This window comes from Dermacentor variabilis, chromosome 2 (genome assembly GCF_050947875.1).
Source record: "Dermacentor variabilis isolate Ectoservices chromosome 2, ASM5094787v1, whole genome shotgun sequence".
In the NCBI taxonomy this organism is placed as follows: domain Eukaryota; kingdom Metazoa; phylum Arthropoda; class Arachnida; order Ixodida; family Ixodidae; genus Dermacentor; species Dermacentor variabilis.
In genome coordinates this window covers 106,627,019-106,654,425 of record NC_134569.1, presented here as the reverse complement: position 1 = coordinate 106,654,425, position 27,407 = coordinate 106,627,019, and the positions used below count along the sequence as shown (strand labels likewise).

Genomic DNA, 27,407 nt, shown 5'->3' with positions numbered 1-27,407 from the left:
CTATAGAGAGACTGAGGGAAACCATGCGTAAAGAGAAAAATATGCACGGGTTACGAAGATTAAGAGAGAGAGAGAGAGAAAAGGGGAGGAAAGACAGGGAGGTTAGCCAGTGGAAGTACCGGCTGGCTACCCTGTGCTAAGGGGTAAAGGGAATAAAAATAGAAAGAAGAAGAATAAAAGGAAACAGAAAAATTTGCTGAAATTTTTAAGGATATGCGAATTGTGCGACCGTCTTTGAATGTTTTAGCGCGCAACATCGCGTCACGAAGATTAAATAGGCCTAAACGTCTGACCGGGGGAAGTACAAGACTCGAGGCGTGGTCGTGGCGGTAGAAACTATTCAATGCCGCATTAAAGGCATTTCGGTTATGTGCACCTCTCACTAAGTCCACTTCTGCGCGGTTATAAAGTGGTAAATTTCCGTGGAATAACTGAGATTAAAAAAAAAAAGTGTATCGGCAACTGAATTTTTTCTCCGTTCTGCATGAAAATATTACGAGTGAAATTAAATATCCATTCCTTGAGATACTTGCGTTATAAGTTATAATCCCAACTGCGCGATTCCGTAGGGCGAATAGGCGCACTTTTTTCAGCACCCTAAAAGTCTACGACATAGCGTAAAGACTTGCGCGAACCGCAACGTAGTCCGTACGCTTTCTGTTCGTGCAGTTCCAGGTCGACGGGCTGGTGCCGCATTCCTGGTACGAGGTACGTGTGAGCGCGAGCAGCGGCCACGAATACGGGAAGAGGAGGGAGGTCAGCTTCCTCACCGCCGCAGCACGTGAGTGCGGTGTATACACAGCCGGGAAGTCGCACCACCAAAGTAGAAACCGTTGTCTAACGTTCATTCCATAACACCAACTCATTGGTGGCGAAGCAAACACATAGGGTAGCCAACGTATAGGTGCCCCCCCTACGGCACAGGAATGGAGTTAGTGCTTAAGCACATTGCAAGCATTCGCGCCTTCCGGATACTTGTCGTTAAAGAAGGAGCGTAATCGTTTATCAGCAGAGAAGGAATATGTCCGGTTATAAAGCGACCGAAGGCTCAACCTATAGCGAGTTTCGAGAACTTTTCCTGCACCAAAACGGCCAAAACACGACGTATAGATTGAAATTGGTGACGTCGTGCTGACGTTTACGGCACGAAATTCAAGAAAGGGAAGCGTAGGCGTCATTCTCTATTTTTTTTTTAACTAGTACTGCATTTTCTGGATTATATCTCGCGGATTGCACACGAGAAGATGATGAAATTTCCCGTGGTGGTGGTCCATCTATGGGTGCAAGCCAGAGTTGCAACCCGGTTTTCGTTCCGGTTGAGCGGAAACGGTTATGTTCCGGTTGAACTCAGGAGCGAGAAAATAGCGGTTCGAACCGGTTCAAGTTTATTTGCATAATCGAAGAATATTTACAAAAAATGCAGCATCAATTTATTTTCTAAAAAAGAACTGGCGCTGCTGCTGGGCTGCACGAAAAGATTACACGTGTTGCTTTTTAGGCCACACGTAGTTAGTAGTTAAAAAAAAGAACTAAGCAGATCTAACACCAATGCTGGAACCTACGTGAAGCAATGCTTTAGCGAAAGAGAGAGAGAGCGTAATTGATTGAAGAAACACGGAGTCCTCTAGCCTGCGACTCTTCTCTGCAGAGCTGACGTTCTGAAATATTCGAAACGTATCCGATAAATATTCGCATTTACGAATAGCCACTATTCGATTCGTTATTCGTAAGTTTTGAATATTCGCACACCCCTATTTTACACTGCAACCCACTGTGCATTTTCCGGGCGTTAAACACTCCCGCGTGTTTTTTGTTTACTCTCTCTCTCTCTCTCTCTCTCTCTCTCTCTCTCTCTCTCTCTCTCTCTCTCTCTCTCTCTCTCTCTCTCTCTCTCTCTCTCTCTCTCTCTCTCTCTTCCACGCCGCCTCCCCACTTGTAGGGCAGCAAACAGCACAACGCACACTGCAAACTGCTCACCACCGTGCCTTTCCTTTCTTCTCTGTCGCCCTCTCTCCGTCGTATTTTATTGGCCTAATACTAATTCCAGCTAATTGAGATGGTTGCTGCTATCACTTGTGTCCAATATTTCTCCGTCGGGGCCTCTCTGCGTAGCGCCCAGCAAACCGCCTGGTAAGGTGCGCGTGGTGTGGGCATCGCCGAGGAGTCTGCACCTGAGCTGGGAAGCGCTTTCCTGCTTCGACGCACGCGGGCCGCTCCTTTACTACCACGTCCTGTACTACGCCGACTTGAGGGCCGAGGACGACCAATGGGCAAACACCACAGGTGAGCAGCGCAAGCGACGTTGCAACCACACGTCAACGCTTCTAGAATAGGTACATTGGTTCCTGAATGGCCGCGCTGCCCGTGACCCCTTTTTTGTTGCTTGTCAGCTCGTCAGCAGGATTTCGGGTGACATATTCGCGCGCGCTGTGGCACGTGGGACTAGCCGGGTGCGCGACGAGTTCGCGTCCTCGCCGGACGTGCAATAAAGTTCCTTCACTCACTCATTCACTCTCACGCGGTAGGCAGGCATTAAGCCAGACTGACTGGCTGGAAGGCAAGCAGCTAGCTATACAGACGGACAGACAGACAGATTTTTCGTATTTTGCATAAATTACGATAAAGTTATGTGACCGAAATGTTCATGCCCTGACAGGTCTATTCAGTGCGCCCTTCTGCAGAAGTTCTCCAGTTTTCTTTTGCATACCTCTGCTTTTTCATGTAACTGTTTCATGTAATTCGCGTGTCCCTGTGCATGGATCCTTCAACGCTCGGAGCCAAGGCGCCTCCGAGCGTCAACTCCGCGCATATATCTATATATATAAAGTTCATTCCGACTGCTTCGACGGACACGCCACTACAAGATGGTGGCGTAGGCGGAAAGCCAAAAGACGGATGGCGGGGGCTGGTTATGCAAGCCATTAAACATGTTCTTTGTTTCTTGAAAAATCATCATAGTTTCACCATCAGGGCGAAGCAATGAATGCGATAGCAACATATTAAAATATACACGAAATGTAAGACCCGTAGTTGTAGTGCCAGTATGAATTGAAGTAAACGTAAGCTGACAAAGTAAAAACGAGCTGTTGCGCTAAGGGCCTTCTGTTTGAATCCTGCCATCGGACAATTTCATTGATGTTTGTTAACTACATTCAACGTTTTATTTAGCGACTTTACCGCCACTCTTACGTATCGGGTATGTTTCAAACACCTTTCCTGGGCCGATCCCGGAGGCAGTGCACAGCCGCGCCAATAAATTTACATCTAAGCTCGATATACCGAACCTCGATGTAACGAAATTCACGGTGCAACGAACTTTTTTTCATTTCCCGATCTTAGTTGCAGTTAGGGTCAGGAATGCACGTGTCTCCTCCTCTCCCACGTACACGCTATATCTTGGAGGTAATCCCTCCGCGGCAAGTGCAAAGATCGAGTCGAAATGGTTGGTGCGTTCCCGCACATCTTGTTGTTCTCACGCGTCTAGTGTTGGCGGGCGCATAATCTCAAGCTTCCAAGACACAGTGTGGAGCGCTTGCTCGCGTTGTGACTGCGAGTTCGTGGTCATCGAGTGAGATCTGTTAATGTTTCCCTGAGCGCTCGTGGCACCGATAAAACTACGAACCTTACCTCGTGTAGTTGTCCCTTCGGTATGGTCATCAATGCTCCGCGTTTCTGGCGAAAATGTGACTTTTGTCTTTCGTTTTCTTTTTTTTTTCCTTTTTGTTCAGGACGAATACCCGTATCTTTTTGCACTTTTGTTTTTAATTTGTGGGCGCCGGCTGCGGGCACTAAGCGCGGTCAGCCATGGCGTACAATACTTACGGCCACGCGCGGCACAACAGACGCCAGTCTCGGACGCCGTGAGCCCCGTCGATGCATCGCTCCCGGTGTGATCTGCACTGCACGCGCTGGCGCTCATAACCGCGCTATTATCGCCTGACCTTCTTGCAATTTGTTTATAAGCGCCTACTAACGAGTTGCTACCCACCAGGAATGCTATAGGGAATTTGTGAAGTTGTTTTAATGCTCGAACTTTCAAACCTCGAATTAACGAAATTCGCGAGTCAACGTTGTTTTTTGCTGCAAGTACAACTTCGTTCTATCGAGGTTCGATCATTTTCAGGTTCGAGCTCTGTTATTGTTTCGCACTTTCCAGTCTGAGAAAAGTTAAGATAAAAGGCATGCGCCGTCAGTGTTTTGTTCGATAAAATTTGTTTGTGGGCTGCCGTTCTCAAAATTCTGAGTAATAATTTTGTCAGAAATGGTAAGACCTGGTATGAGCAACTTTAGTGATACAATAGCGTGGCAATGTAACCCGCATATACCACATGTCGTATAGCATGTTTGGGATCGGACTGCTGGTACGATCTGTTGGGAACTCGGCGCTGACGCCCGTGGTTGTACCTGGGTCGCAAGCCCCAAGGGTAGCGTTGGCCTGGCGGCCTGGGGTACAACTGGAAGCATCCGAAGGTCCCGGCAAAGCAAGAGTCGACTGGTAACAACGAAACAACTTGTTTATTTTAACATCGCAAAGAGTTGGCGGTCAGGTTTGACCGTAGTAGAGAGACGGGAGAGCACTTCACTCAACAGAAGAAATCGGAGCCCTCCTTTTGGCGTCCGGGGGCAGCTGTTTTTATACTCTCGCAGTTGAGGGCAAGAAGGAACCCCTCAAAAGACGAGCACGTGAATGTACAATGGGCTAATGGTGACGCACACTGTCGTAGCGATGCCGTAGCACCATGTCGAGCACGATCTCGTAGCACCCTGTCGTGGCGCTGCCGGTCGGACACAATGACTGTAATGAGAGGATGGTCCCTGCTTTGGCATCGCCTGTTTCGGGCATAATGACTGGAACGAGATCCCTGCTTTGGCATCGCCTGTTTCGGGCACAATGACTGGAATGAGATCCCTGCTTTGGCATCGCCTGTTTCGGGCACAATGACTGGAATGCGAGGATGATCCCTAGGCGGTCGCATCGCCGCAGTCGCGCCTGGAAACACCTGGCGATGAGTGTTGCGGCGACGACGATCGGGCCAAAATGTCCGCCGCCCCGCCGCAGTCGCGCCGGCAAAACCACGTGTCGCAGGCGAAACGCAACAGACCGCCCCGCCGGGGGAAGGAGATCCCGATGGACAGGGGACTGCATCCGCTGTCCGGAGGGATGTCGCTCGATGATGCTCATAACCGAAGTCGGGCGTCCCTCGACGTTTCTTGAGCGCAGCGCACAGAGAAGGCCTCGTTCTCTCGTTCAGGTTCGCACGGGACACTGCAAAGTGACTTCGGGAGAGTTCACATTTTTGTTCTCGTTCCCGGCAAGCGTTAGAACTACGCTGAAACTCAACCGCTCAGTCAGCAAGCACGGCACAACCCTCACTAAGCCCTGCCAGGCTCTTTCCCCTTTTTATACCACTGCCTAGTTCCTTACAGTAGTCTAGCATCACTCAGAACGCGTCCACAAATTGAAAAATTGCACTAGAAAGCATATCATCACTTTGAAACACTAAACAAAAGCAATATGTTAAAAAAAAATCCTGCCTCAGGAAGAAAAACATCAGTAACAAACAATTTTGAGGCTGATTCCTACGTTAGGGGCTTCGACTTAAGCCATCGGCGTTACCGTTGAGACTCCCCTTTTTGTAACGCACCTCAAAGGAATATTGTTGTAAAGCGAGGCTCCAGCGCAGGAGGCGGCCATTTTTGGGAGAGATGGTCTGCAGCCATTGGAGAGGGCAGTGATCCGTCTCAATGATAAACCTCGAGCCGGCTAGATAGCATGACAATTTCTGAACGGCCCACACGAGACATGCACACTCTTTCTCGGTGGCGCTATACGCCTGCTCACGACTGGTCAGCTTACGACTAGCATACAGGACGGGGTGTTCTACTTCTCCATTTTCCCGTTGGCACAGTACAACGCCCATGCCTCGCTCACTAGCATCGCACTGAACAACGAACCCTTTTGTATAGTCTGGCGATCGTAGCACAGGCTGGCTTGTTAGGGCACTCTTTAGGGCGCTAAAAGCTCTTTCCTTTGTCTCGTCCCAGACGACTGTTTGAGGCTCTGTCTTTCTTAGAGCATCCGTCAGGGGAGCCGCGATATCAGAGTACCTAGGGATGTACCTCTGATAGTAGCCGGCGACACCTAAGAACGACCGAATATCGGTCTTTGTGCGCGGTTGCGGAAAGTCTCGCACAGCGGCCACTTTTATTTCAGAGGGGCGGCGACGACCCTGACCAATCACATGACCGAGGTAGACAACCTCGGCCTGTGCTAACTGGCACTTAGGAGCCTTTACTGTCAAGCCTGCTTCGCGCAGGCGGGTTAGCACTGCCCGCAAGTGTGTCATATGCTCAGACCAGGATGCGGAGAATATCGCTACGTCGTCTAGATACGGTAAAGCGAATTCTTGCTGTCCCCGCAACACTTTATCCATGAGGCTTGAAAAACAGTACGGCGCGTTCTTCAAACCAAAACTCAACACTTTAGGACGGAATGTTCCCATTGGTGAAATGAACGCCGCATACCTACTAGCCTCTTCTGTAAGTGGAACCTGCCAATAACCCCTGACAAGATCTAGGGTGGAAATAAACTGAGCGCTACTAACTTTCTCAAGGCGCTCCTCGATGTTAGGGATCGGATAAATTTGATCCTTAGTGATGGAATTAAGCCTGCGGTAGTCGACGCAAGGACGAGGTTCCTTGCCCGGTACCTCAACTAAAATCAAAGGGGAGGTATAATCACTCTCACCTGCCTCAATAACACCGAGCTGTAGCATTTTCTTTACCTCAGCCTCCATAATATCGCTCTGGCGGGGTGACACCCGATACGCCTTGGATCGTACTGGCTCTGTGGAGGTAAGTTCTATATCATGAGTAAGTACAGAAGTCCTACCAGGCCTCTCAGAGAACAGACCTTGAAACTCTTGTAATAGCTGGTGTAGTTCGATTTTCTGCTCGGGCGACAGCGGTGCTTTACTGATAAGGTCACTAATGACTTGACCGGTGTCTTCCCTGTTCGTCACTGAGCCTAGTCCTGGAAGCTCGACCGGAAGCTCTTCAGGAACGTTTACCATCATGCACACCACTGCTTCCCTTTGTCTATAAGGTTTGAGCAGATTACAGTGGTAAACTTGCTGTGCTTTCCGCTTTCCTGGCAGACTTACCACGTAGTTAACGTCCGACAGTTTCTGAACAATTCGTGCTGGGCCCTCCCACTGCACGTCTAGTTTGTTGTTTAGCGATGTACGCAATATCATGACCTCATCGCCAACCTCAAAACGACGGGCCCTGGCTGTCCGATCATAATAAACCTTGGCCCTCTGCTGGGCCTTTGTCATTGCTTCACCTGACAACTCCTGTGCCCTTCTTAAGCGTTCGAGGAGCTTAAGCACGTACTCCACCACGACTGGGTCGTCGCCCCTACCTTCCCATGATTCTCGAAGCATGCGAAGCGGAGATCGAAGCGAGCGACCGTACACCAGTTCAGCTGGCGAAAACCCCGTAGCCGCATGCGGCGCGGTCCTTAAAGCAAACATCACCCCAGGCAGACACAGCTCCCAGTCAGTTCGATGTTCAAAACACAACGCTCTCAACACGCGCTTCATGACGGAGTGGAGCTTCTCAACGGAATTCGACTGTGGGTGGTACACTGAGCTGTGTAACAGCTTTACCCCACACCTTTCGAGAAAAGTTGTCGTCAAAGCGCTAGTAAACACTGTGCCCTGATCTGATTGGATTTCCGCAGGGAAACCAACTCGCGCAAATATGGACAGTAGTGCATTAACTATCTCAACTGAGCTGAGTTCTTTAAGCGGCACTGCTTCAGGGAACTTTGTCGCTGGGCAGATCACAGTCAAAATGTGTCTGTACCCCGTGGCTGTTACCGGCAGAGGTCCCACAGTATCAATAACGAGCCGTCTAAAAGGCTCCGTAATGATAGGTACCAATTTCAACGGCGCCCTCGATTTGTCCCCTGGTTTGCCCACCCGCTGACAAGTGTCACATGTCCTCACGAAATGGTCTGCGTCCCGAAAACACCCTGGCCAATAGTACTCTTGCAAGAGACGGTCCTTAGTTTTCTTAACTCCTAGGTGTCCGGACCACGAACCCCCATGTGACAAGCGCAACAGATCCTAACGATAGCATTGAGGCACGACCAGCTGATCGAACTCCACTCCTCGGCGGTCTAGATACTTCCGGTACAGGACTCCACCTCTTTCCACAAAACGCGCAGTTTTCCTGGCGATACCTTCTTTGACATTGCAGCGCACGTTTTCCAGGCTGCCATCCTTTTTTTGCTCGGCTATCAAAGCCGTCCGGCTGACTTTTAGCAACCTATCAAGTCCGTCTGACGTAGGCGCGATGAGCAAATCAGTAGATAGCTCTTCTAACTTTCCCGCGTCGGGCGTTTCCTCTCCAGTATCTGGCGCCTTTAACGTTACAGACTCAAGTTTATTCAGTTCGGGCGTGCTCGGAATATCAGCTTGCTGCGCCTCTGACCCTTTTTCGTTGTTTGATAACGTCGGCCCCGCAACTACCGCCTTTGCAGCGAGCTCCCGAACCTTCGATCTGGTTAAGGCCTGAACACTAGCTTCACCAAACAAAAGCCCCTTCTCGCGCAGGAGGTGATCGGACCTGTTTGAAAATAGGTACGGGTACTGGGGTGGCAGCATAGATGACACTGCCGCCTCCGTCTCAAGCGCTCCGAAAGGTCCTTCAATAAGCACTTTTGCTACTGGCAGACACACGCTATGAGCTTCCACGGCTTGCTTGATCCACGCGCACTCGCCCGTGAACATATGGGGTTCTACGTAAGATGGGTGAACTACATCCATCGTAGCTGCGGAATCGCGAAGCACTCGGCACTCTTTCCCGTTCACGAGGAGGTCTCGCATGTAAGGCTCGAGAAGCTTCATGTTCTCGTCCGTGCTGCCTATTGAAAAAAACACAACTTTTGGTGTTGTTTCCGGACACTGCGCCGAAAAGTGACCCGGCTTCTGGCACGTATAACAAACGCCCGCTCGCCTCATCTCGAACCGCTTTCTGCGTTCGGCTTCGGCTGCCGTCTCTTTACGTTTGGTCGGATTGCTTTCACTCGCATCCTCACTACGCGTGTCCCCCTTAAATCTCATGGGCGTGAACCTTGGCCTCTCAGACTTGGAGCCAAATTCACCCTTTTGACCGTCCTTAGCTCCGCGAGCTCGACGCGTCACAAACTCCTCGGCTAGCTCAGCGGCTCTAGCCACCGTACTCACGTCTGGCCTATCCAAGACCCAGTATCGCACGTTCTCCGGTAACCGACTATAAAACTGTTCTAGCCCGAAGCACTGCAGAACTTTATCGTGGTCACCAAACGCTTTCTCTTCTTTGAGCCACTCCTGCATGTTCGACATAAGCCTATACGCAAACTCTGTATATGACTCACTTCTGCCTTTCTCATTTTCCCGAAACTTCCGACGGAACGCCTCCGCAGACAGCCGGTACTTTTTTAGAAGACTCGATTTCACTGTGTCGAAATCCTCTGCCTCCTCTCTATCCAAGCGAGCGACTACGTCGGCCGCCTCGCCGGGTAACAAAGTGAGCAAGCGCTGTGGCCACGTTTCCCGAGAGAACCCCTGCTTCTCGCACGTTCGCTCAAAGTTAACCAGGAACAAACCAATGTCCTCTCCAAGCTTAAACGGCCGCATCAGGTCCGTCATTTTGAACAATACGCGTTCTCCTGCACCGTGTGCCTGACTTCCATTACGAGCGCGTTCCATCTCTACCTCAAGACGCTTCATTTCCAAAGCGTGTTGACGGTCACGCTCTTGTTGCTCTCGCTCTTTCTGTTCTTTACGTTCACGCTCTTCTTTTTTTGCAGTCTCCCTCTCTTCAATAGTCTCAAGGCATTCCGACAGCTCGTCATCCTCAGCCTCTAACTCAAGAATAGCCTTTATCAGTTCTGGTTTTCTTAGTTTGTCTGAGACATCCAGACCCAACTCTCTTGCAAGCTCCAACAATTTCGGTTTGCGCAACGACTTCAAATCCATGGCTGCTCTGAATGCTGCTTTCTCTACTGCTTACTATTGTCTTGCCGCAAACTAACCCGGCAGCAACGACAACCACAATTACCAGCTCTGTTTCTAACACTAACAAAAGCCTGGCAAAGCTCAGATGAAGAAAGTCCCGCACTCACCAAACCTCGCAGGCAGGAATTCCGCGCAGTCGTTCCGCTGCAGGCAACCAGTCGTCACACAGGGCTCGTTGCACTGCTCCCGGATCGTCGTTGAGCTGCTCAGCATACAGTCAACTGCATCTCTTCGCTGCTGGCCTCCGTTGTCGCGATCTCACCGCTGGCAGACAGTTGTTTGACGTCGGAGGCGATCCCACCGCTGCCACCAGATGTTTGGGATCGGACTGCTGGTACGATCTGTTGGGAACTCGGCGCTGACGCCCGTGGTTGTACCTGGGTCGCAAGCCCCAAGGGTAGCGTTGGCCTGGCGGCCTGGGGTACAACTGGAAGCATCCGAAGGTCCCGGCAAAGCAAGAGTCGACTGGTAACAACGAAACAACTTGTTTATTTTAACATCGCAAAGAGTTGGCGGTCAGGTTTGACCGTAGTAGAGAGACGGGAGAGCACTTCACTCAACAGAAGAAATCGGAGCCCTCCTTTTGGCGTCCGGGGGCAGCTGTTTTTATACTCTCGCAGTTGAGGGCAAGAAGGAACCCCTCAAAAGACGAGCACGTGAATGTACAATGGGCTAATGGTGACGCACACTGTCGTAGCGATGCCGTAGCACCATGTCGAGCACGATCTCGTAGCACCCTGTCGTGGCGCTGCCGGTCGGACACAATGACTGTAATGAGAGGATGGTCCCTGCTTTGGCATCGCCTGTTTCGGGCATAATGACTGGAACGAGATCCCTGCTTTGGCATCGCCTGTTTCGGGCACAATGACTGGAATGAGATCCCTGCTTTGGCATCGCCTGTTTCGGGCACAATGACTGGAATGCGAGGATGATCCCTAGGCGGTCGCATCGCCGCAGTCGCGCCTGGAAACACCTGGCGATGAGTGTTGCGGCGACGACGATCGGGCCAAAATGTCCGCCGCCCCGCCGCAGTCGCGCCGGCAAAACCACGTGTCGCAGGCGAAACGCAACAAGCATGACATGGCATATACATACATACATCTAAATATATACGAAACGTCACGGCGACGCCGACAGCGACGACGACAATTACTATCACAACGAAAGTATTGGACACGTGGAGATGGTTTATGACGAAAGTTGGAAACGCGACAAGACAGATGTCGTGAAGGCGGCGTTCATACAGCAAATATATTTGTTTATCTTATATTCTTTATTCTCCTTTCTTTTTTCGTCGTTAGCCGTGTATGCTATAGGTATATCTGTGTACGCAACTAAGCGCAAGCACGTTCTTCCGTACATCTTACGTGGTGATACGTGAGAACTTGATTTCCGATAATTTCAGGCACACATCAAATAATTCATGCACTGTTGAGGTCGTCCTAAACTGCCGTAGATTACGAATCTGTAATTTCATGCTGTGCTCGCAGGTGTCGGATAAATTCATGTTTATCACAAATTATTCGTACAGTAAACCTTTCTGACCAATATTAGCATCGCAACCGCAACTTTCTTCGTCCTTTGTTTCTCTGCACTTTCTCCGTAGCCTTGCGCTCTCCAGATTTGTGATTCAGCGGGTTTCGTTTTGCTCTTTCCCCCAGACACGAACCTGACGCTCCAGGGTCTAATGCCTTTCCAGAAGCACACAATGCGCGTGAGAGCTGTCAACAGCGCCGGAGCAGGGCCTCTCAGTCCTCGTGTGACGGTCAGCACTACAGAAGACGGTGAGCGCATTCCTCCTTGAAATCCAAGTGATGCCCAGCTTACGTTCTTGCGCGGTTTTCTTTGTCATTGTTTTCTTCTTTTTTTTTTGTTTAGCTCCAGCAGTAAAGATACTTGAACTTCAAGAGTCTAGTCATCGCACGGATAGATATATTGAATTGGTTTGCATAAGGCATTTAAGAAGAACGTATGCGTAACAGCCGGAGGAACAGGCCTCCCTGTCATCATTTTGTCATCCTGTCAACCTTAACAAGCCTTGCTTCCGCAACGTGACAGCTGCCACAAAACAAAGCGTTTCAAGGTAATGGAACTGGGCTCTATTATCGTGCAAGCTTTATTAAGGCGACAGCCTTAGGTGGCTCATACCCCCCCCCCCCCCCCACCCCACCCCAGTGGTCTGGAAAACGCGGCGTGCGGTACAGAAAGTCACGTGAGCTCGCCTCGCGCACACATGCGCCAGTGCCACTGCCCGCGCATTCATCGTCGTCTTCTTCCACAACTGGCTCCGATGCCACTCATACTGCCAAAAAAGGTAAATTAGGATAAATTTAATTCAGGCACTCGAACCCACGATCTTCGGAGGGAGTCGCGGTCTCGACTTCTGGTGGTAGTCGAACCCACGACCTTTGCTGTTAATTAGGGCGAAGTTAATTAAGGCACAGTTAATTAATGCAGCGTCAGTTAAGGCGCTCGAACCCACTCGAACCAACGCATTCGAATGAGAATGTCAAGTAATTTAATAACTGTCGCTTGAGTGCGCAGGCTTTCGCCTTCACCCTCTTCGGCGCATGCTAAAATGATTGTCAATTTTTTTCCTAAGTGTTGGTGTGCGAACACACAGGCTTTATAGCTCGGTGATTTACGCGTAATCATGAATGTCATTCGCAGTGCCCAGTGAACCGGTGGGGCCCGTAGTCGAGGAGGTTAACGAGACAGCTGTTCGCTTGTCCTGGCAACCACCCGAAGAACCCAACGGAGTCCTCACTGGTTACGAGGTGGGTGCTCAGTTCTGTTGATATACTCATGACACAACGGAAGAGCAAGTGTTTTCAGATGAGGAATCTACTCCAACAAAGCAATTTGGCTATCGTGTTTTACTCGAGTCGAACATGCAAGATATATGTTTATTATTATATTGCGAGATATAGATTATATATATATATATATATATATATATATATATATATATATATATATATATATATATATATATATATATATATATATATATATATATATATATGGAGAGAGAGAGAGAGAACATCTTAAATAAGGACGCAGACGAGAGAGATTAACACCACTGCTATTTACAAGAATTATTGTTCGAGTATTATTAAATACTCTTGCGTTTGACGAGCTTTGTAATGTGTACCATAGTTGAATCAAACAAAATGTATTAAAGTGAGAAGTTACTATACAAATGACGTTGCCTTACTCGTAAGCTTGCGGTTCGACTTTAAAGGGACACTAAAGCGAAACAATAAATCAGTTTAGACTAATGAAGCATTGTTTCAGAACCCTGCAGGAAGTCATTTCAAAAAATAAGTTTGATTATTAGAATAGAAAATGAAGCTTCAAGTGGCAGTATTTGAATTTCGCGCCGAAACCCCAGCGCCGGTACGTCAGCGTGACGTCAGGGATTCCAAAGTATGTTTTCGCATTTGGGCCGCGTTGGCTGAATAAAGGTACCCGAAACTTGTCATGTTTAATATTTGGTTCCTTTAGAACCCATTGTAGTCAATCTGTACCGCTATGTATAATTAGTAGGCCCTAGAAGATGCCATCAAAATCCAAGACGTCACAGCCCCCAGGTACGGGAACTTAAGTAGTCGTCGCCACCCGTATTTCGTTCTTGCGCTTTTTCTGGTTTACCAAACGCCTTAGCGTTGCAAGTGTAGTGTTTTTTTGGTGTTGTAGAACGGTAATTTACTGATGCAGAAGAAATAATTTTTCACTTTAGTCTCCCTTTAACGCGCGCATGGAGAGTAAAGATCCGGTGATGCATTAACCTGCTATCCAAAGAAAAATGCTAGCAGGACGATAGAAGCTTGAAATGGTAAACAGTGGTAGAATGTCGCTGGGGCCAACTTTTCGGCAAGGCAGTCGTCTTCGTCAGGGCAGCAGCTGTTGACCCCCCCCCCCCCCGCGCATCCCTGACGAACTTGCTGCCCTAAGACAAGTCCCTTTATCGAAGCGTTGGCTCCAATGAATACCCCTTCTTCTACCGCTGCTCATCATAAACCTGCTTTCTATTTTCTCCATCTCCTATTCGCGAAGTGTGCGTACGCGCTCAAGGACAAGAGGAAAGCAAAATGAAGTTTTCGCCGTAAAATGAAACGCGCAGTTATTCCAGTGGTACGTTCATGTTATTCATGCCCCTTTTTGTTCGTGTTTTCTTTCTGTCTGCGTACGTTTAGCGTCCCGAAACCACAAATCTGTGCAGCGCTAATAGCTACGAAAAATTACGATCACTTCCCTCTCGAACTCGCGTTTCCGTTTCCTTTGCTGTGACCTTCGTTCTCCCTTTTTTCTTTCGTAAACGCCGGACGTACGCTTGGAACATCCCTATTGAACGTTGGTTCCTTCTTTGTACAGATTGTGGTAACGGAGCAGGTCGACAACGCCACGGGGGATAACAGCTCTGTCCTACTAGCCACGACGGTGGGACCCGACGTCAGGGAGCTGCTGCTGTCCCAGCTCTTGAACGGGCGGAGCTACAATGCCCAAGTCAGGGCCACCACGAGCGTAGGGCGCGGCCCTCCCCTCACGGTTCACTTCGCCACGCTCTCCTTGGGTGAGGGACACGCGCGCAGACTGATGATGCAGCTGCGTACCGTCAACACAAGCTGCTATCTCTTAGCTCTCGATTAAGACGAAACTTTAGCTCGGGTACAGCTCCGACGCCGCCCATTCAAATACACGTAAAACGCAAAAAAAATGCTTTTATGAGGCAGCCCATGAACCGATTTGAGTGAAATTTGTAGCATTTGAGGGAGAAAGCTAAATTCTAGCGACTGGAGTTAGACCCAGGATATTTCTTTTCTCGCAAATATTGCCGTAGATTGGTAAGTTTCAGAAAAAATGGAAGCACAAGCTTCCCAATCGCAATTTTGCAAACTGCATCGGTTATAGAATCTAAAGCGGACAAATTTGACGTATCAGTTTGTATCTTACGTCAGTTTGTTACATTGTTTATGAGGGTTTTGCAAACATCCTACTCACATATTAGTGATATGGTATGACCAAGTTTATTTAGGTCCTGAGGGATCAGTCTGGGACTGATGCGGGCCGCTCCCACGTCGGGACAGAGAGGCCGAGCCCCTCTGCCGTCGCGCGGGCCCTCGGGACAGCCCTGAGTTGGTCCGCCAGCACTTCACTGTGCAGCATCCGCTGCCGCCACTGTTCACCTCGAGAACCATCACCGGCCAACGCCAAGCAGCGCCAAAGCATGTGTTCTAAATCCAGCAAACCCCCACACTTACTACAATAGAGTGAAACCCCCCAATCCGAATTAATTTTATTTATGATGACCGGATTAGGGTACGTTCGTGTCTGCAGAAGCCTTAGTGTAACCGCCTGTGGTCTATTTAATTTAGAATGTGGCAGGGGGAATGCCCTGCGCCCTAAGTAATAGTGCTTGGTGATCTCGTTGTTGGTTAACAGTTGGTCCCTGAACTCTGGAGCGGGAGATCCAGCCCCTTCAGGGAGTATACGGCACACTAATCCTCGTGCATCCCTGTGCGCCACCTCGTTGAGGTTACGCGGGGCTCCCTCCACTGTCCCCCATGTGCGCCGGGAACCAAGTAACTGTATGCGAAGTGATATCTCTACCCTGCAGCAGACTGTTAGCCGGTTCCGCAACAACTCCTCTCGAGAAGGCTTTAATCGCAGATCGCGAGTCGCTAAACACCAAATCTCTTCTTGAATCAATTAGTGCTAGAGCAATAGCCACCTGCTCGGCGACCCGCGGTTCTTTGGCATAAATGGAAGAGGCATTTCTAGCGCTCCCTTTGCCATCTACCACCACCACCGAATAAGCATCTTTCCCATTAATTCATGCGGCGTCAACAAACGCAGACGTTTTCTCCTGATCCGCTGCCTCCCGCAACAAAGCCCTAGCTCTCGCGACCCGCCTCCCTACATTGTGCACGAGGTGCACATTCCGCGGAAACGGGCGAACCGTGATGTTGGCCCTAAGGTTTACGTTCAACTCGTGTAGGGGCGCCCCATCGGGCGACACAGCCACCGATTCTTCAATTGGCTCTAAGATATACCTAGGTATATTTGCTAGGTACACCTACCCGCTGGTGTACCTAGCAACCTATCTCTCTGTGCCGTACGCTGAGCCTCGGCAATTTCATCTAAAGTATTATGCAAACCCAGTCGTAACAACATATCGTTTGACGTATTCACAGGCAGACCAAGCGCAGCCTTGACGGCTTTTCTGATTAAAGCTTCCAATTTATCTTTCTCCCCCCCACCTTTCCAAACCCCCATGCCCTTTAGAGATCCTTCTTATAAGTGTTATGGCCTCCTCCGTCTTCTTGGTAATCGCTGAATGGTTCTAATGTTCGATCCATTCGCTTCAAGTACAAAACCGAGGACCCTGATTGCTTCAACTTTGGGTATCAACGGCCCTTCCCTAGTACGGATTCTAATGCAAGGTTCAACTTCCGGTACCCAACCCTTCGTCCTACGACCTAGCTTCTTAGATTTGAAGATCAACAACTCCGACTTTTAGGGGAGCACTTGAGCCCAATAAGACCAAAATACTCTTCCGTAAGCGTTACCACCTTCTGCAGCCTAGCCTCAAGCTCTCCATCACTACCACCGACACCCCATATAGTAACGTCATCCACGTAGATAGAATAGCCAATACCCTGGACAGTGTCCAGTGTATATTAGCCAACTTCCACGTCGCCAGATTGAATAACATAGGCGAGAGTAAGGATCCCTGCGGAGTACCACAGCAACCCAATTTAAAGACTTCCGACTTTATCTCCCCAAACCTGAGACATGTCCGTCTATCCATAAGGAAAGCCTTGACAAAATGGAAAAGCCGCTGCCCCATATTCAAGTCCGATAGCACCCGTAGAATGAAAAATATGTCGGATTTTATCGAAAGCTTTTTCCACGTCAAGTCCAATTAGTGCCTTAGTATCCCTTGTCCGCCGGTCAAGAAGCTGATGCTTAATCTTGATTATAGCATCCTGAGTCGAGTGGCCGGGCCGAAATCCTTTCATCGAGTGCGGAAAGACCCCATTGCCCTCAACATAACGCGTTAGCCTATTTAAAATGACGTGCTCAGCGACTTTCCCCAAACACGATGTCAGGGAAATGGGTCCGAGATGTTCAAGCCCTATGGCCTTCCCCGGTTTGGGTATCAGAACAGTAGTTGCAAGTTTCCACTCTTCTGGGAAAGAGTCTTGCTTCCATCAGCTATTGATCTCAATTGACCCATCGTCTAAATTCCGTAACATTTTATTCGTAATGCCATCCGGCCCGATCGGCCATTAAGATTCTCCAGCGCCATCCTTGTGAGCCATCATTCTTGTCCTCTTTGTATGTACTATTAGATGCAGTTTACAGAATTGTGGTATCGTTTTGCATTGCTGAGTTAAACAGTTCTAAATTTTATAGCCTAGCTTACTGCATTTAAACTAGTTCTTTTAAATGCTGCAAACCTCATCAAGGTTGGTGCAGTGGTTTCCAATAAAAATTATTTCTCCGTTTCCATGTATTTAGATAGGATTTAGATTAGATAGGATAGCCCCCAGGCTAAAGCTTCCTCTTAAAGGGACACTTAAAAGTAATATTACGCTGAGATGTATTGTCAAATTATGCTTCTGCAATAGCAAAAAAGAAAAAGAAAAAGCAAGCCCCTCTTACTGCTAGAGAAAGCACGTAAGCCAGAAAAGACGCAATAACAAGAGGCGACGTGGCGACGTCACCGTGCAGATCTCCCACCAGATCATCGTGATGTCATATTTTGATAGCGTCATTCAATCCGAATGTCCGGTGGTAGATTATGCATTGCTGGAGTTTCCCGAACTCTACTGTGTTACCTATCTCCAAAGTCTCTACATGGCGGGTCTGCGATTCTTTTTTAACATCTTCAATTTTGCTTTCAAGGCGCGACGCTGATGAAATCAGCGGGACATTATGGATTTCACTGTATATTTTCGCGCACCTTGGCCATTTCTTACCAGGAGAAGCTTTGCAGAGCCGTCAGGCTTAGTATTTGTTTGTTTTCGAATACAATGTACTCTTCTGTCATTGACAAGAACCTAGCCAACCTTCAGCTGACGCCTTAAAATTTTGTGACGTTATGCGAAACTACTGCGCGAAATTCAAAGTGGCACGTTGCTACCCGTTGCAATTAGATGCGCTTCCAGGCTTAAAGAACCTCATAAAATTTTGAAATTGACATATTTGTTATTCCAGAAGTATAACATTCTTGCGGGGAAAAACTGTATGCAGAAGATATGTTTACAAGGCAAGGCGCGCAACGCTGCAGCACTATTAGAGCTAGAGCGTGCACACCAGATATCCACGCCGTCAGACAAAAGTGATGCGATTTAAGGTGCGAGACATGGGCTATGTCACTAGTGATTGTGACAGGCGGTGACTCGGGATTTGGCGGAGCGACCTCGTACGTAGGTCACGTTAGTGGGTTTGCGTACGACGCGGTAGGGGCCAACATAACGTGAGCGAAGTTTTCCGCATAGGCCAGCGCGACATGACGGTAACCACAGCAAGGCGAGCGAACCAGGAGGGAAGTGCACCTCCCGGTCTCGGGGGTCATAAAGACATTTTTGGTAAACCTGTGAAGCCGATAAGCGATCAGGGTAATCTGGGGGGGGGGGGGGGCGGGGGGGATGTCAGCACGGCCAAGAGCATCACGAGCACAGGCAGTGGACATGTCTGCGTGATGATGGTGTATGGTGTCCATGGGCAATCGTGGGTTGTTACTAAACAGTATATAAAAAGTTGAGTAGCCAACTGTGTCGTGCCGGGAAGAGTTATTGGCGAAGGTCACAAAAGGCAGGTTGATATCCCAGTCCCGGTGGTCCTCAGGCTCGGGCATAGCAACCATATTTGTGATGGTACGGTTGAGGCCTTCAGTAAGGCGGTTTGTCTGTGTATGGTACGCTGTGGTGAACTTGTGACTGGCCTAGCAGGAACGAAGAATGTCAACTACTTTAGACAGGAAGCTGCGGCCGCGGTCCGCGATTAACTGACGAGGGACACCGTGGCGCCTGCAACGTAGCGACTGAAACCAATCTATTACAAGTGGTTGACACCGCGAAAGGTCCTAGAAGAGCAAGTCCGAACCTAAAAAATGTTTCATCAGCGATGTAAAGGGGCTGAAGGCTGCCAGCAGGCAGTAGGGCAGGTGTCTTGCGTCGCTGGCGGAGGTCACAAGCCGCTACCTACTGTCTCACAGAACGGTAGAGAACAGACCAAAAGAAGCGCCGGTGGATGCGATCATACGTGCGTGATACGCCTACGTGTCCGGCGGTCGGTGCATCGTGACGCTAGCCCAAAACAGCAGAGTGACGATGCCCGTGAAGAACAAGCAAGCCCTTGACAATATAATATCCGAATAAAGCGGAACTTTGTGTCACTCTTTAATGTTCCTTTAAATAGCTTGTGACGTAGCAGTGTGCGCGTGCAAGCATGACAAAAACAGCACTGACCCTATATGACATTTGTTCTGCGTGCAGTGGGAGCGTCGGTGCAGGACGACGTCTACGAGTCTCTGCATTCCTTGATTCCGTGGGTCGTGGCTCCCTTCGGTGTGGCCATCTTCCTACTGCTCGTCAACGCGGCGCTAGTGATAATTATCAGCCGAAGGTAAGTGGCGCATTTTATGACCGAATCATTCCAGCCTTACTGTTCGAGTGAGTGAGTGAGTGAGTGAGTGAGTGAGTGAGTGAGTGAGTGAGTGAGTGAGTGAGTGAGTGAGTGAGTGAGTGAGTGAGTGAGTGAGTGAGTGAGTGAGTGAGTGAGTGAGTGAGTGAGTGAGTGAGTGAGTGAGTGAGTGAGTGAGTGAGTGAGTGAGTGAGTGAGTGAGTGAGTGAGTGAGTGATGCATAAAACTACTATGACAACGATCACTTAGCTTACGTTTACGCAACAAACGAGTCCGTGCAGCTTGCTAGTGATGAACGGATTACGCTCTTTTGGAGGTGGTAGCTTATGTGAGGCACATGTAAAGCGCATCAAAAATTATTCATGCATGAGTGCGTGCGCAGGTTGCCAATGTTTCGCCAAATATGACTTCTCAAGACGACTCATTAGAGACTTTTAGCGTGTCCGCTATTCCGGCAAGCGGGGGTAGTGGAGACTTTTAGCCTGTCCGCTATTCCGCTAGCGGTTTGGGCGGATTGCCGGATTTGCGGGGGCGTAAACGTGAGTGGCCAGAATGGTGCAGCCGCCTGGTAGCGTAGATTTCAACCAGACAAACACAAAGCTAAAACTGCAGTAACCCACTATATCCTGCTTTGCTACTTTTACAAATTTTGGCAGTGGCGTAATTGTGAACACGATTACGCCACTGTCGGAAATTTACACCAGCAGCTAAGCAGAATATAGTAATTAGCTTTGTGTTTGTGTGGTTGAGCTTTGGGCCACAAGCTGGCGCCACGAATCTGGCCATTCACGTTTACGCCCCCGCTAAACCGGCAAACCGCCCGCGCTTGCCGGAATACCGGACTTTGGGCGGATTGCCGGAGGGGCGGAGCTGTAAACGTTAGCGGTCTGAGCGCTGGAACCACCTGGTGGCATAGAGCTCAACCAGACAAACGCAGAGCTAAAATTTCAGTAACCTGCTGTATTCTGCTTCGCTGCTGGTGCGAATTTTCGGCAGCGGCGTAATTGTGAACACGACTACGCTGCCGTCGCGAATTTACACCAGCGGCTAAGCAGAATATAGTATTTGGCTCTGTGTTTGTGTTGTAAGTAAGGAAGTAAGTGGTCGTGATCCCTTTTGACTCAGGGCAGGCGTTTGTAAACGCCACAGGAGATGTTGAAAGTGCAAAAAGGAAGGAAAGTAAGGAGAGTAAGAACATAAAACACAGTTTTGTCACAGTCACAGTTTGTGAGTACGTCTGGTTGGTCCGGTTTGTTGTATTCTCTGGCTCCAGTCGCCTCGGATTTCACCAGAGCCACGACAATCCAATGCGCCAGGCGTGCCGGTTCAAGTCAGCGCATCCCAGCTGCGTCGCTGCCTGGTCGGCCGTCTCTGCCTTAGGAGCTCGTGTAGCTGAGGTGGTCGGCATCAGCGGCCACTCGCTGTGACTGGGCGGCTCTAGCTGGGCGATGTCTGCCTGGGGGTTTCCTTCACCTATTCGGCTCGCCTGCCCAGTCGTTCCCACTGTTCTAGCCGGATCTTCGTAGTCTCGGCGCGTGTAGTTCGGTCCTGCTCGGTGAGACAAGTCAGCGCCATGCTCTCAGCCAGGGTGCACGATCGGGGATGTGCGGGAAGTCTCGGACATTGATGTAGCACGTGGAGAAGGGTTTCTTCTGGTGCACCACACAAGCGGCACGTCGGATCCACGCCGAATAGTTCGTGGCGGCGTTGGTTTGTGAGGAGAGCGCCAGTGCAGGCTTGAAACAGCAGGGCGCTGCCTCTATCTCCTCGGTAGTCTGGTGATGGGCACAGTTCCGGCTTGTGTTGGTAATAAAGTGCCAGGCTTTGGTTTTTTGCCACTGTCGTGCGTCAAATCGTTTTTTCAGCATCATTGATTTCCTTGATGACTGCTTTGCGCCACTCTGCCTCTGTCTTAGTGTCGTGGTGTTTTGAATTTTCGCTGTATTTCGCGTCTAGGGACGTGTATTTCCGAATCCAAGTCGTCTTTATGTTTTTGTATCTTAGGCGTAGGAACATTCTGCGACTGTAATTTGTGTTTACCATGAATCTGAGTCTGCCGGCATATTGTAATTTGGACCTCGCCTCCCGTGCCTCGTACGAGGACCAGCTCATTTCCCCGCTTACTGCTGCATTTGCAGTGGCTATATATGCTGTTATGCAGTGGCTACGCAGTGGCCACTGCAGGGTATGCAGTGGCTACGGCCTAGTTCTGTTTGCTGACGCTCCAGGCATATTATGGTTTCACTGGAGTAGGCCAGCACATCGTCTGCGTATGTTGTCGCTGGTACTGCTATTCCCTTCCACAGTGTGCGTCCGATAGTGTATGGGTTGCATGCATGTCTGGCCAAGTGCCAGATGCGGCCTTTGAGGCGATTAGATTTTTTTACTAATGCATTCTGATGCGGATCCAGAAAGTTTGGTTGGTCGCTGAGAGTTATGCCGAGGTATTTGTATTCCGATGTTTTTTGACGAGGTTCCCTTAGAGGGTGAATTCGTTGTTAGTGTTGCTCGTATTTATCCCCATCCACTGTCTTTTGTCAGCGTTAAACCTTAGCTGGTCGGTTCCTGTGACTTGGGAGCAGATGTCGAGCTGGTGTTGGAGGTCAGCGGCTGATTCTGCTAGCAGCACAATATCGTCCGCGAATGCAAGACATGAAATTTTGGTGTAGTCTTCTTGTTTTTCGGTTGTTATCGTGGACAGGTGGAGGCCTGGTCCTTTATTGTCTAATGTTTGGAGTAGTTGTGTGATGTATATGTTGAATAATGTTGGGGACAATGTACATCCTTGTTTTAGTCCTATCTTTTGCTCGACTTTCTTCGACCCTAGTTCTTGTAGTGTGTACACTGCTGTGCAATCCGTGTATAGGTTCTTGAGCAGGTCTATGCTTTTACAACCTAGTCCTATGCTCAGTAGTTTTTGCCAAAGCCTCGAGTGGGGAACACCGTCATAGGCTCTTTCCATATCAAGGAAAGCCAGATATAGCGTTGATTTTTCCTTATGTTTCATCTCCATAGCTTGGGTGAGAGTGAATATGGTCACTTGTCCTGCGGTTTAGTCTGAAGCCCTTTTGAGACTCTGTGAATATGCTATTTGATTCACAGAACTTTTGTAGTGTTCTGTTGAGGATTGCGCTGAACAGCTTTTGTGCATTGCTCAGTATAGATATCGGGCGACATGAATTTAGTTGTTCAATTGGGTTTTCAAAAGCTCAGCACTGAAGATGCCGTAGCTCTCCGACTTATACAGACTAACACATTTCCAAACCTACACAGATACAGTAAAATGTTCCCACATACATATCGCGGCATCTGCCCCTGGTGCGGCGACACACGCCCTACACTCTTTCACATCTCGTGGGGGTGCGAGGGCAAACCTCAACACTTAAAGACTCCTAGCACGTCATTTGAGCGGTGGGAGGTACAGCTGACCGGCGATACCCTGGCGGGACAAGAAGCTCTCGTCCAGCAAGTACGTCGAGCAGCCATGGCCAGTGGAGTCCTGGAATGAGGACACCACCCACTCGACCTCAAGAGCAACCACCTCGATGGTCCGAATAAATGTTTTTTTCTCTCTCTCTCTTTGCCCTTGTGTACGAGGGTCACTTTTGCCTCTTTCCAAGCTTGTGGAATTTGACCCGAATTAAGGATGCTGTTGACGTAGTCTTGTAGTCCCTCTCTTGCTTTTGTCTTTAGTGTTTTTAGGAATTCATTGGGGATATCATCAGGGCCTACTGCTTTTTGGTTTTTAAGGTCGCTGATGCTTCGTTTCAGTTCTGTTGTGGTTCAGTATGCTATGTTCTTTTTTTGTCCTCTTCATCTTATCAGTCGCTGTGTTTAAGGCCTGTGGTGTGTGATCTTGTGGATTGCCTTGTGGCTGAGCCTTGCACCACCAGCTGGCGCCGCTAATCTGGCCACTCACGTTTACGCCCCCATTCAACCGGCAAAACGCCCGGGCTTGCCGGAATACCGGACGCACTAAAAGCTCGCTTTTCCGTAATGCGTGCATGCGTGCGTGCGCGCACGAAACACTGCTCTCGCTGATTGTGCGCGCTGTTCAATTCTACGATAAAATAAACCCGTACCAGCTCGCACAACTTTTCGCTCTACTACAGTTCCCTTCGTGTCACAAGGTATAGCCTCTTATAATGGAAGTATAGAGGTCCATATATTAATCATCATTAGAGTTTTCAAAAGGTGTCAACCACACAATAATGCGGCCGGAATTCGTTCTTCCTGAGCAATAATAACATATTAGTGAGCTAAATTTCAGTACTGTACGAGCAAACTTAAGGAAATCGGAATAGTTTTACCACCGCCCAAGAAGTCGGGCGCCCTCTAGGGATGAAAGAAGGAATGAAGTTAGCAGCTATAGGCGCGGTTTGGACATGACATCTGCCAGTATATATAGCCGCGCGGTTCCTTGTATCCGGGTTGTAATTGTCGTAACAATCGCGTCTCCATTCCCGAGCCACCAACGCGGGAACATCAGGTCCTTCGCGGACGTTCGTTTGCGCATCCAACATTTCAGTTTATTGCTTCTTGCAGGAGTATATATATTTCTAGAGACATATACAACAGGCATTTCCTACCCATCCTCTTTGATATGCAGGAAGCACCGTAGCCTGGAAGTTAGCGGCGTTCCCTTCAGGAGCTCGACAGCTTCGACCGCAGAGTGTGACGAATTCGAGCTCTCCAAGCATCCCGCACCGAGCGACAGCGCCTCTCAGGACGGCTTCTTCGTTGACTGGAGTCCACCCCGCTCGTTCGAGAGCACGTACATCTAGTGTGTCGCACGCACGGTGTTGACCTACCGCCAGCAGAGCCATCACTTCCGCGACGACGAACTTCCCATTTCGGCCTCTTCATCTCAGGCCGCTCCTTCTGCGCTGTTCGAGTCGCCATCTCTGCGGGGTCCACGGCGACCCTAATCAAACGTCCCATGTCTCCTACAGCATTCATAGACACTCGGTGATTTATTTTCCAACATTGAAAAAAAAAGAAAGAGCATTTCCTCCTGCTCCGTCAGTTGTGCCGAACGAAAGCATCCACAAAACACAGTGACATTGCATTTGGTCTAGTACTCGATGCATCGCTTACACAGTGAATAACGCTGAAACCAATGTGTCTGTTTCAAATGCTGAAATCGCGTCTCATTGGAAACTTTCGACGTGCTTCGCTTATAAAGGTGCCTGCTGAATTCGTTTGTTTATATGTCATATTTGCCTACGCATAGAAAAAAGCTAGCTGGCGGCCGGAACCTCTTGAGGAAAATGAATTAGACCAAAGCTCTAGCTTTGTAGTTTTGCACTGCAGCTCTACGATCTTGTGTCACAGAAAAAAAAAGGAGGTGGGAGAGGGGCGGGGGGGGGGTGCTTTGTTTGGAGATGTGGTAAATGATCGCATACGATTATTATGATAATTGAAGTGGGGATGAGTATGGCTTTCACTCAAATGCCAAGGTTTGAATGGCAGTGTGAAAGAGAATTAAGGTAAGTACAAAGGAAATAGATCAATGAAGAGAATGAACTTATGAAACAGTAATTGGGCCCTGCAAGAACAGGGAAATATCAAAAGAAGAAACGAAAGGAGAATGTGAGAAAGGACATATCAGAAAATTTAGGGAAAGATAACAGAAAAGTGAACGTCAATATAAGAGAGAATGAGTAAAACAGGAGAACATAAACACGGTAAACCTCTTGTTTCGAAAAGTCAATCACACATGTCTCGGCAAACTTTCCTGTGACTGAGGGCCACTACCGCGGCCTCAAGGGGAAGTACAACAATTATGCTCAAACTCAAATCAAGACTACCTAAGGGAGCTTACATTTTGAACCCTTGTTTCCTTCATACTTCACCTGTCATTACATTTAGTCATCCTTTCTTTGTTCATTTAGGCTCATATCTGCGCATTACGAGTTATTGAGACTGTCAAGCGTGGTCACTGCTTGATTACCATCTGTGGGCGAATTACTAAATATCTCAAACTCATGAATACGAATATCCTAAAACAATAAAAGAAAGAGTCATATTCCTTTCCTGAACTTCATGAGATCTAGACAAACGGCATCGACATTGGAAATTGGACAGTGATGTGACGATTTCTGTCCTGTGTGCGCGATGATGTTTCCTAGTAGAATGTGGTAAAATTGAGTTCGACTGGTCAGCGACAAGGGATACACTTTCGTCATTTTTACGATGACTGAGAGGATGACAGCAAAAACTAAGGAATCGAGCGTGCGTCCGTACATGTGACGGCGACTAGTGCGACGTAACTGCGCACAAGAATGAAGAAGGAACAAACACGAAACGCTTGTGTGCCATTTCGTCGCGCTGTTTGTCATCATGCTTACTGTAAATCAACCAGCCCGCTTTTCCGTTTTATTAAGTCCATACGCAGCCTACATACATAAAATGCGCGGTTTTTAGCGTGAACTTGTTTAAAACTGAATACATATATATATATATATATATATATATATATATATATATATATATATATATATATATATATATATATATATATATACATATATATATATATAATTTCGATGATGAATGGGCACCTCAGTCATCTTCGTTTGCGTGAATCTGCATAAAGGGTTCACAAATATCAGTACGCCCACATAATGGTCCGTACGAAAATACAGAAATAGCAAATATCAAGAACCTCGAATCTAATATTAAGCTTAAAACACAAATATATCTGTTTGTGTTTAAAATTCCATTACAACTCTCGTCTTTACGACTATGCGCAGTTTTCCTCTAGTCGTAGATCCTACGAAGAAATTAAGGGTTTAAGAACTGTACCGTTATCCTTTACATAAATCTGTATTATGTATATGTAGGATATTTAGCTGTGCTCCAGGAAAAAAAATTCCCGAGACTGAATTGTGGTATAGAGTTATCAATTTAAATGAGCTGTTCACATGCCTCACAATGATTCCTTCACTTGCATAACTTCATTTCCATTTTCTCAAAAAATTCATAGCTTCGCGAATAAAGTCTTCATTCACGAAGCACACAGAGCTGAAAAGCTCCTTGCTGTCTGTGTTTCTTCAAAACTTCGGAGGTATCGAATGAATAAAGTTATTTTCCTGCGTACGTCTATCGACTAAATGTGGCTCTGCATTACGCATGAATGCTGTTTCTACCTTGACCTTCACGTGCGCATATGCTTCAGGACACAGGTAACCTTATGATCATACTTGCTGTGACCCGCATCTTTACTATAATAACTTTAAAAGGAGATTCAGTTGCTATACCGCTGCTCACTGCAACTGAGCAACAAGATTGCATTTTGTGATCCTCATTTCTAAATAAAACATTTGGCATCGTTGTTTGCGTTATTCGTGAGGACATTTAGCTGCTGAGAGGAATCAAAACCGCTTCACGTTTCTGTAGCAGCTCAAATGTTAACGGCGAGGTCCGCATAGAACTATGGGCTTTCATTGTTCCAAACAACGCATGAACGAGAGATGCGATCTTTTTGCGAAATTTCAGCCAAAACAAAACAGCGGTAAGCATGAAATCTTCTCTTTTTGCTGTTGGAATAAAAAAGAGACCGATTTTATTGATAGAAAAGGCAAAGAGGTCGACCTGAGCTAGTCTGCTACTTTGAACTGGGGAAGAGGGAAGGGTAGTTAAAGTAGTGGGATTGATGATGGTGAGAAGTCGTGAATGCTT

General features: G+C 48.3%; 1 protein-coding gene across 1 annotated transcript in view; it reads left to right on the top strand.

The window, feature by feature from the left end:
* The window catches only part of LOC142572485 (uncharacterized), a 69,609-nt gene extending 44,532 nt beyond the window's left edge, over positions 1 to 25,077 (top strand). The window contains exons 18-24 of the mRNA XM_075681640.1: positions 670 to 781; positions 2,113 to 2,283; positions 11,729 to 11,851; positions 12,738 to 12,844; positions 14,445 to 14,643; positions 19,577 to 19,706; positions 24,334 to 25,077. Of these exons, the coding sequence (XP_075537755.1) occupies positions 670 to 781; positions 2,113 to 2,283; positions 11,729 to 11,851; positions 12,738 to 12,844; positions 14,445 to 14,643; positions 19,577 to 19,706; positions 24,334 to 24,508 (1,017 nt within the window). The 3' untranslated portion in view covers positions 24,509 to 25,077. The remainder of the gene's footprint in view (positions 1 to 669; positions 782 to 2,112; positions 2,284 to 11,728; positions 11,852 to 12,737; positions 12,845 to 14,444; positions 14,644 to 19,576; positions 19,707 to 24,333) is intronic.
* Positions 25,078 to 27,407: the final 2,330 nt, after the last annotated feature.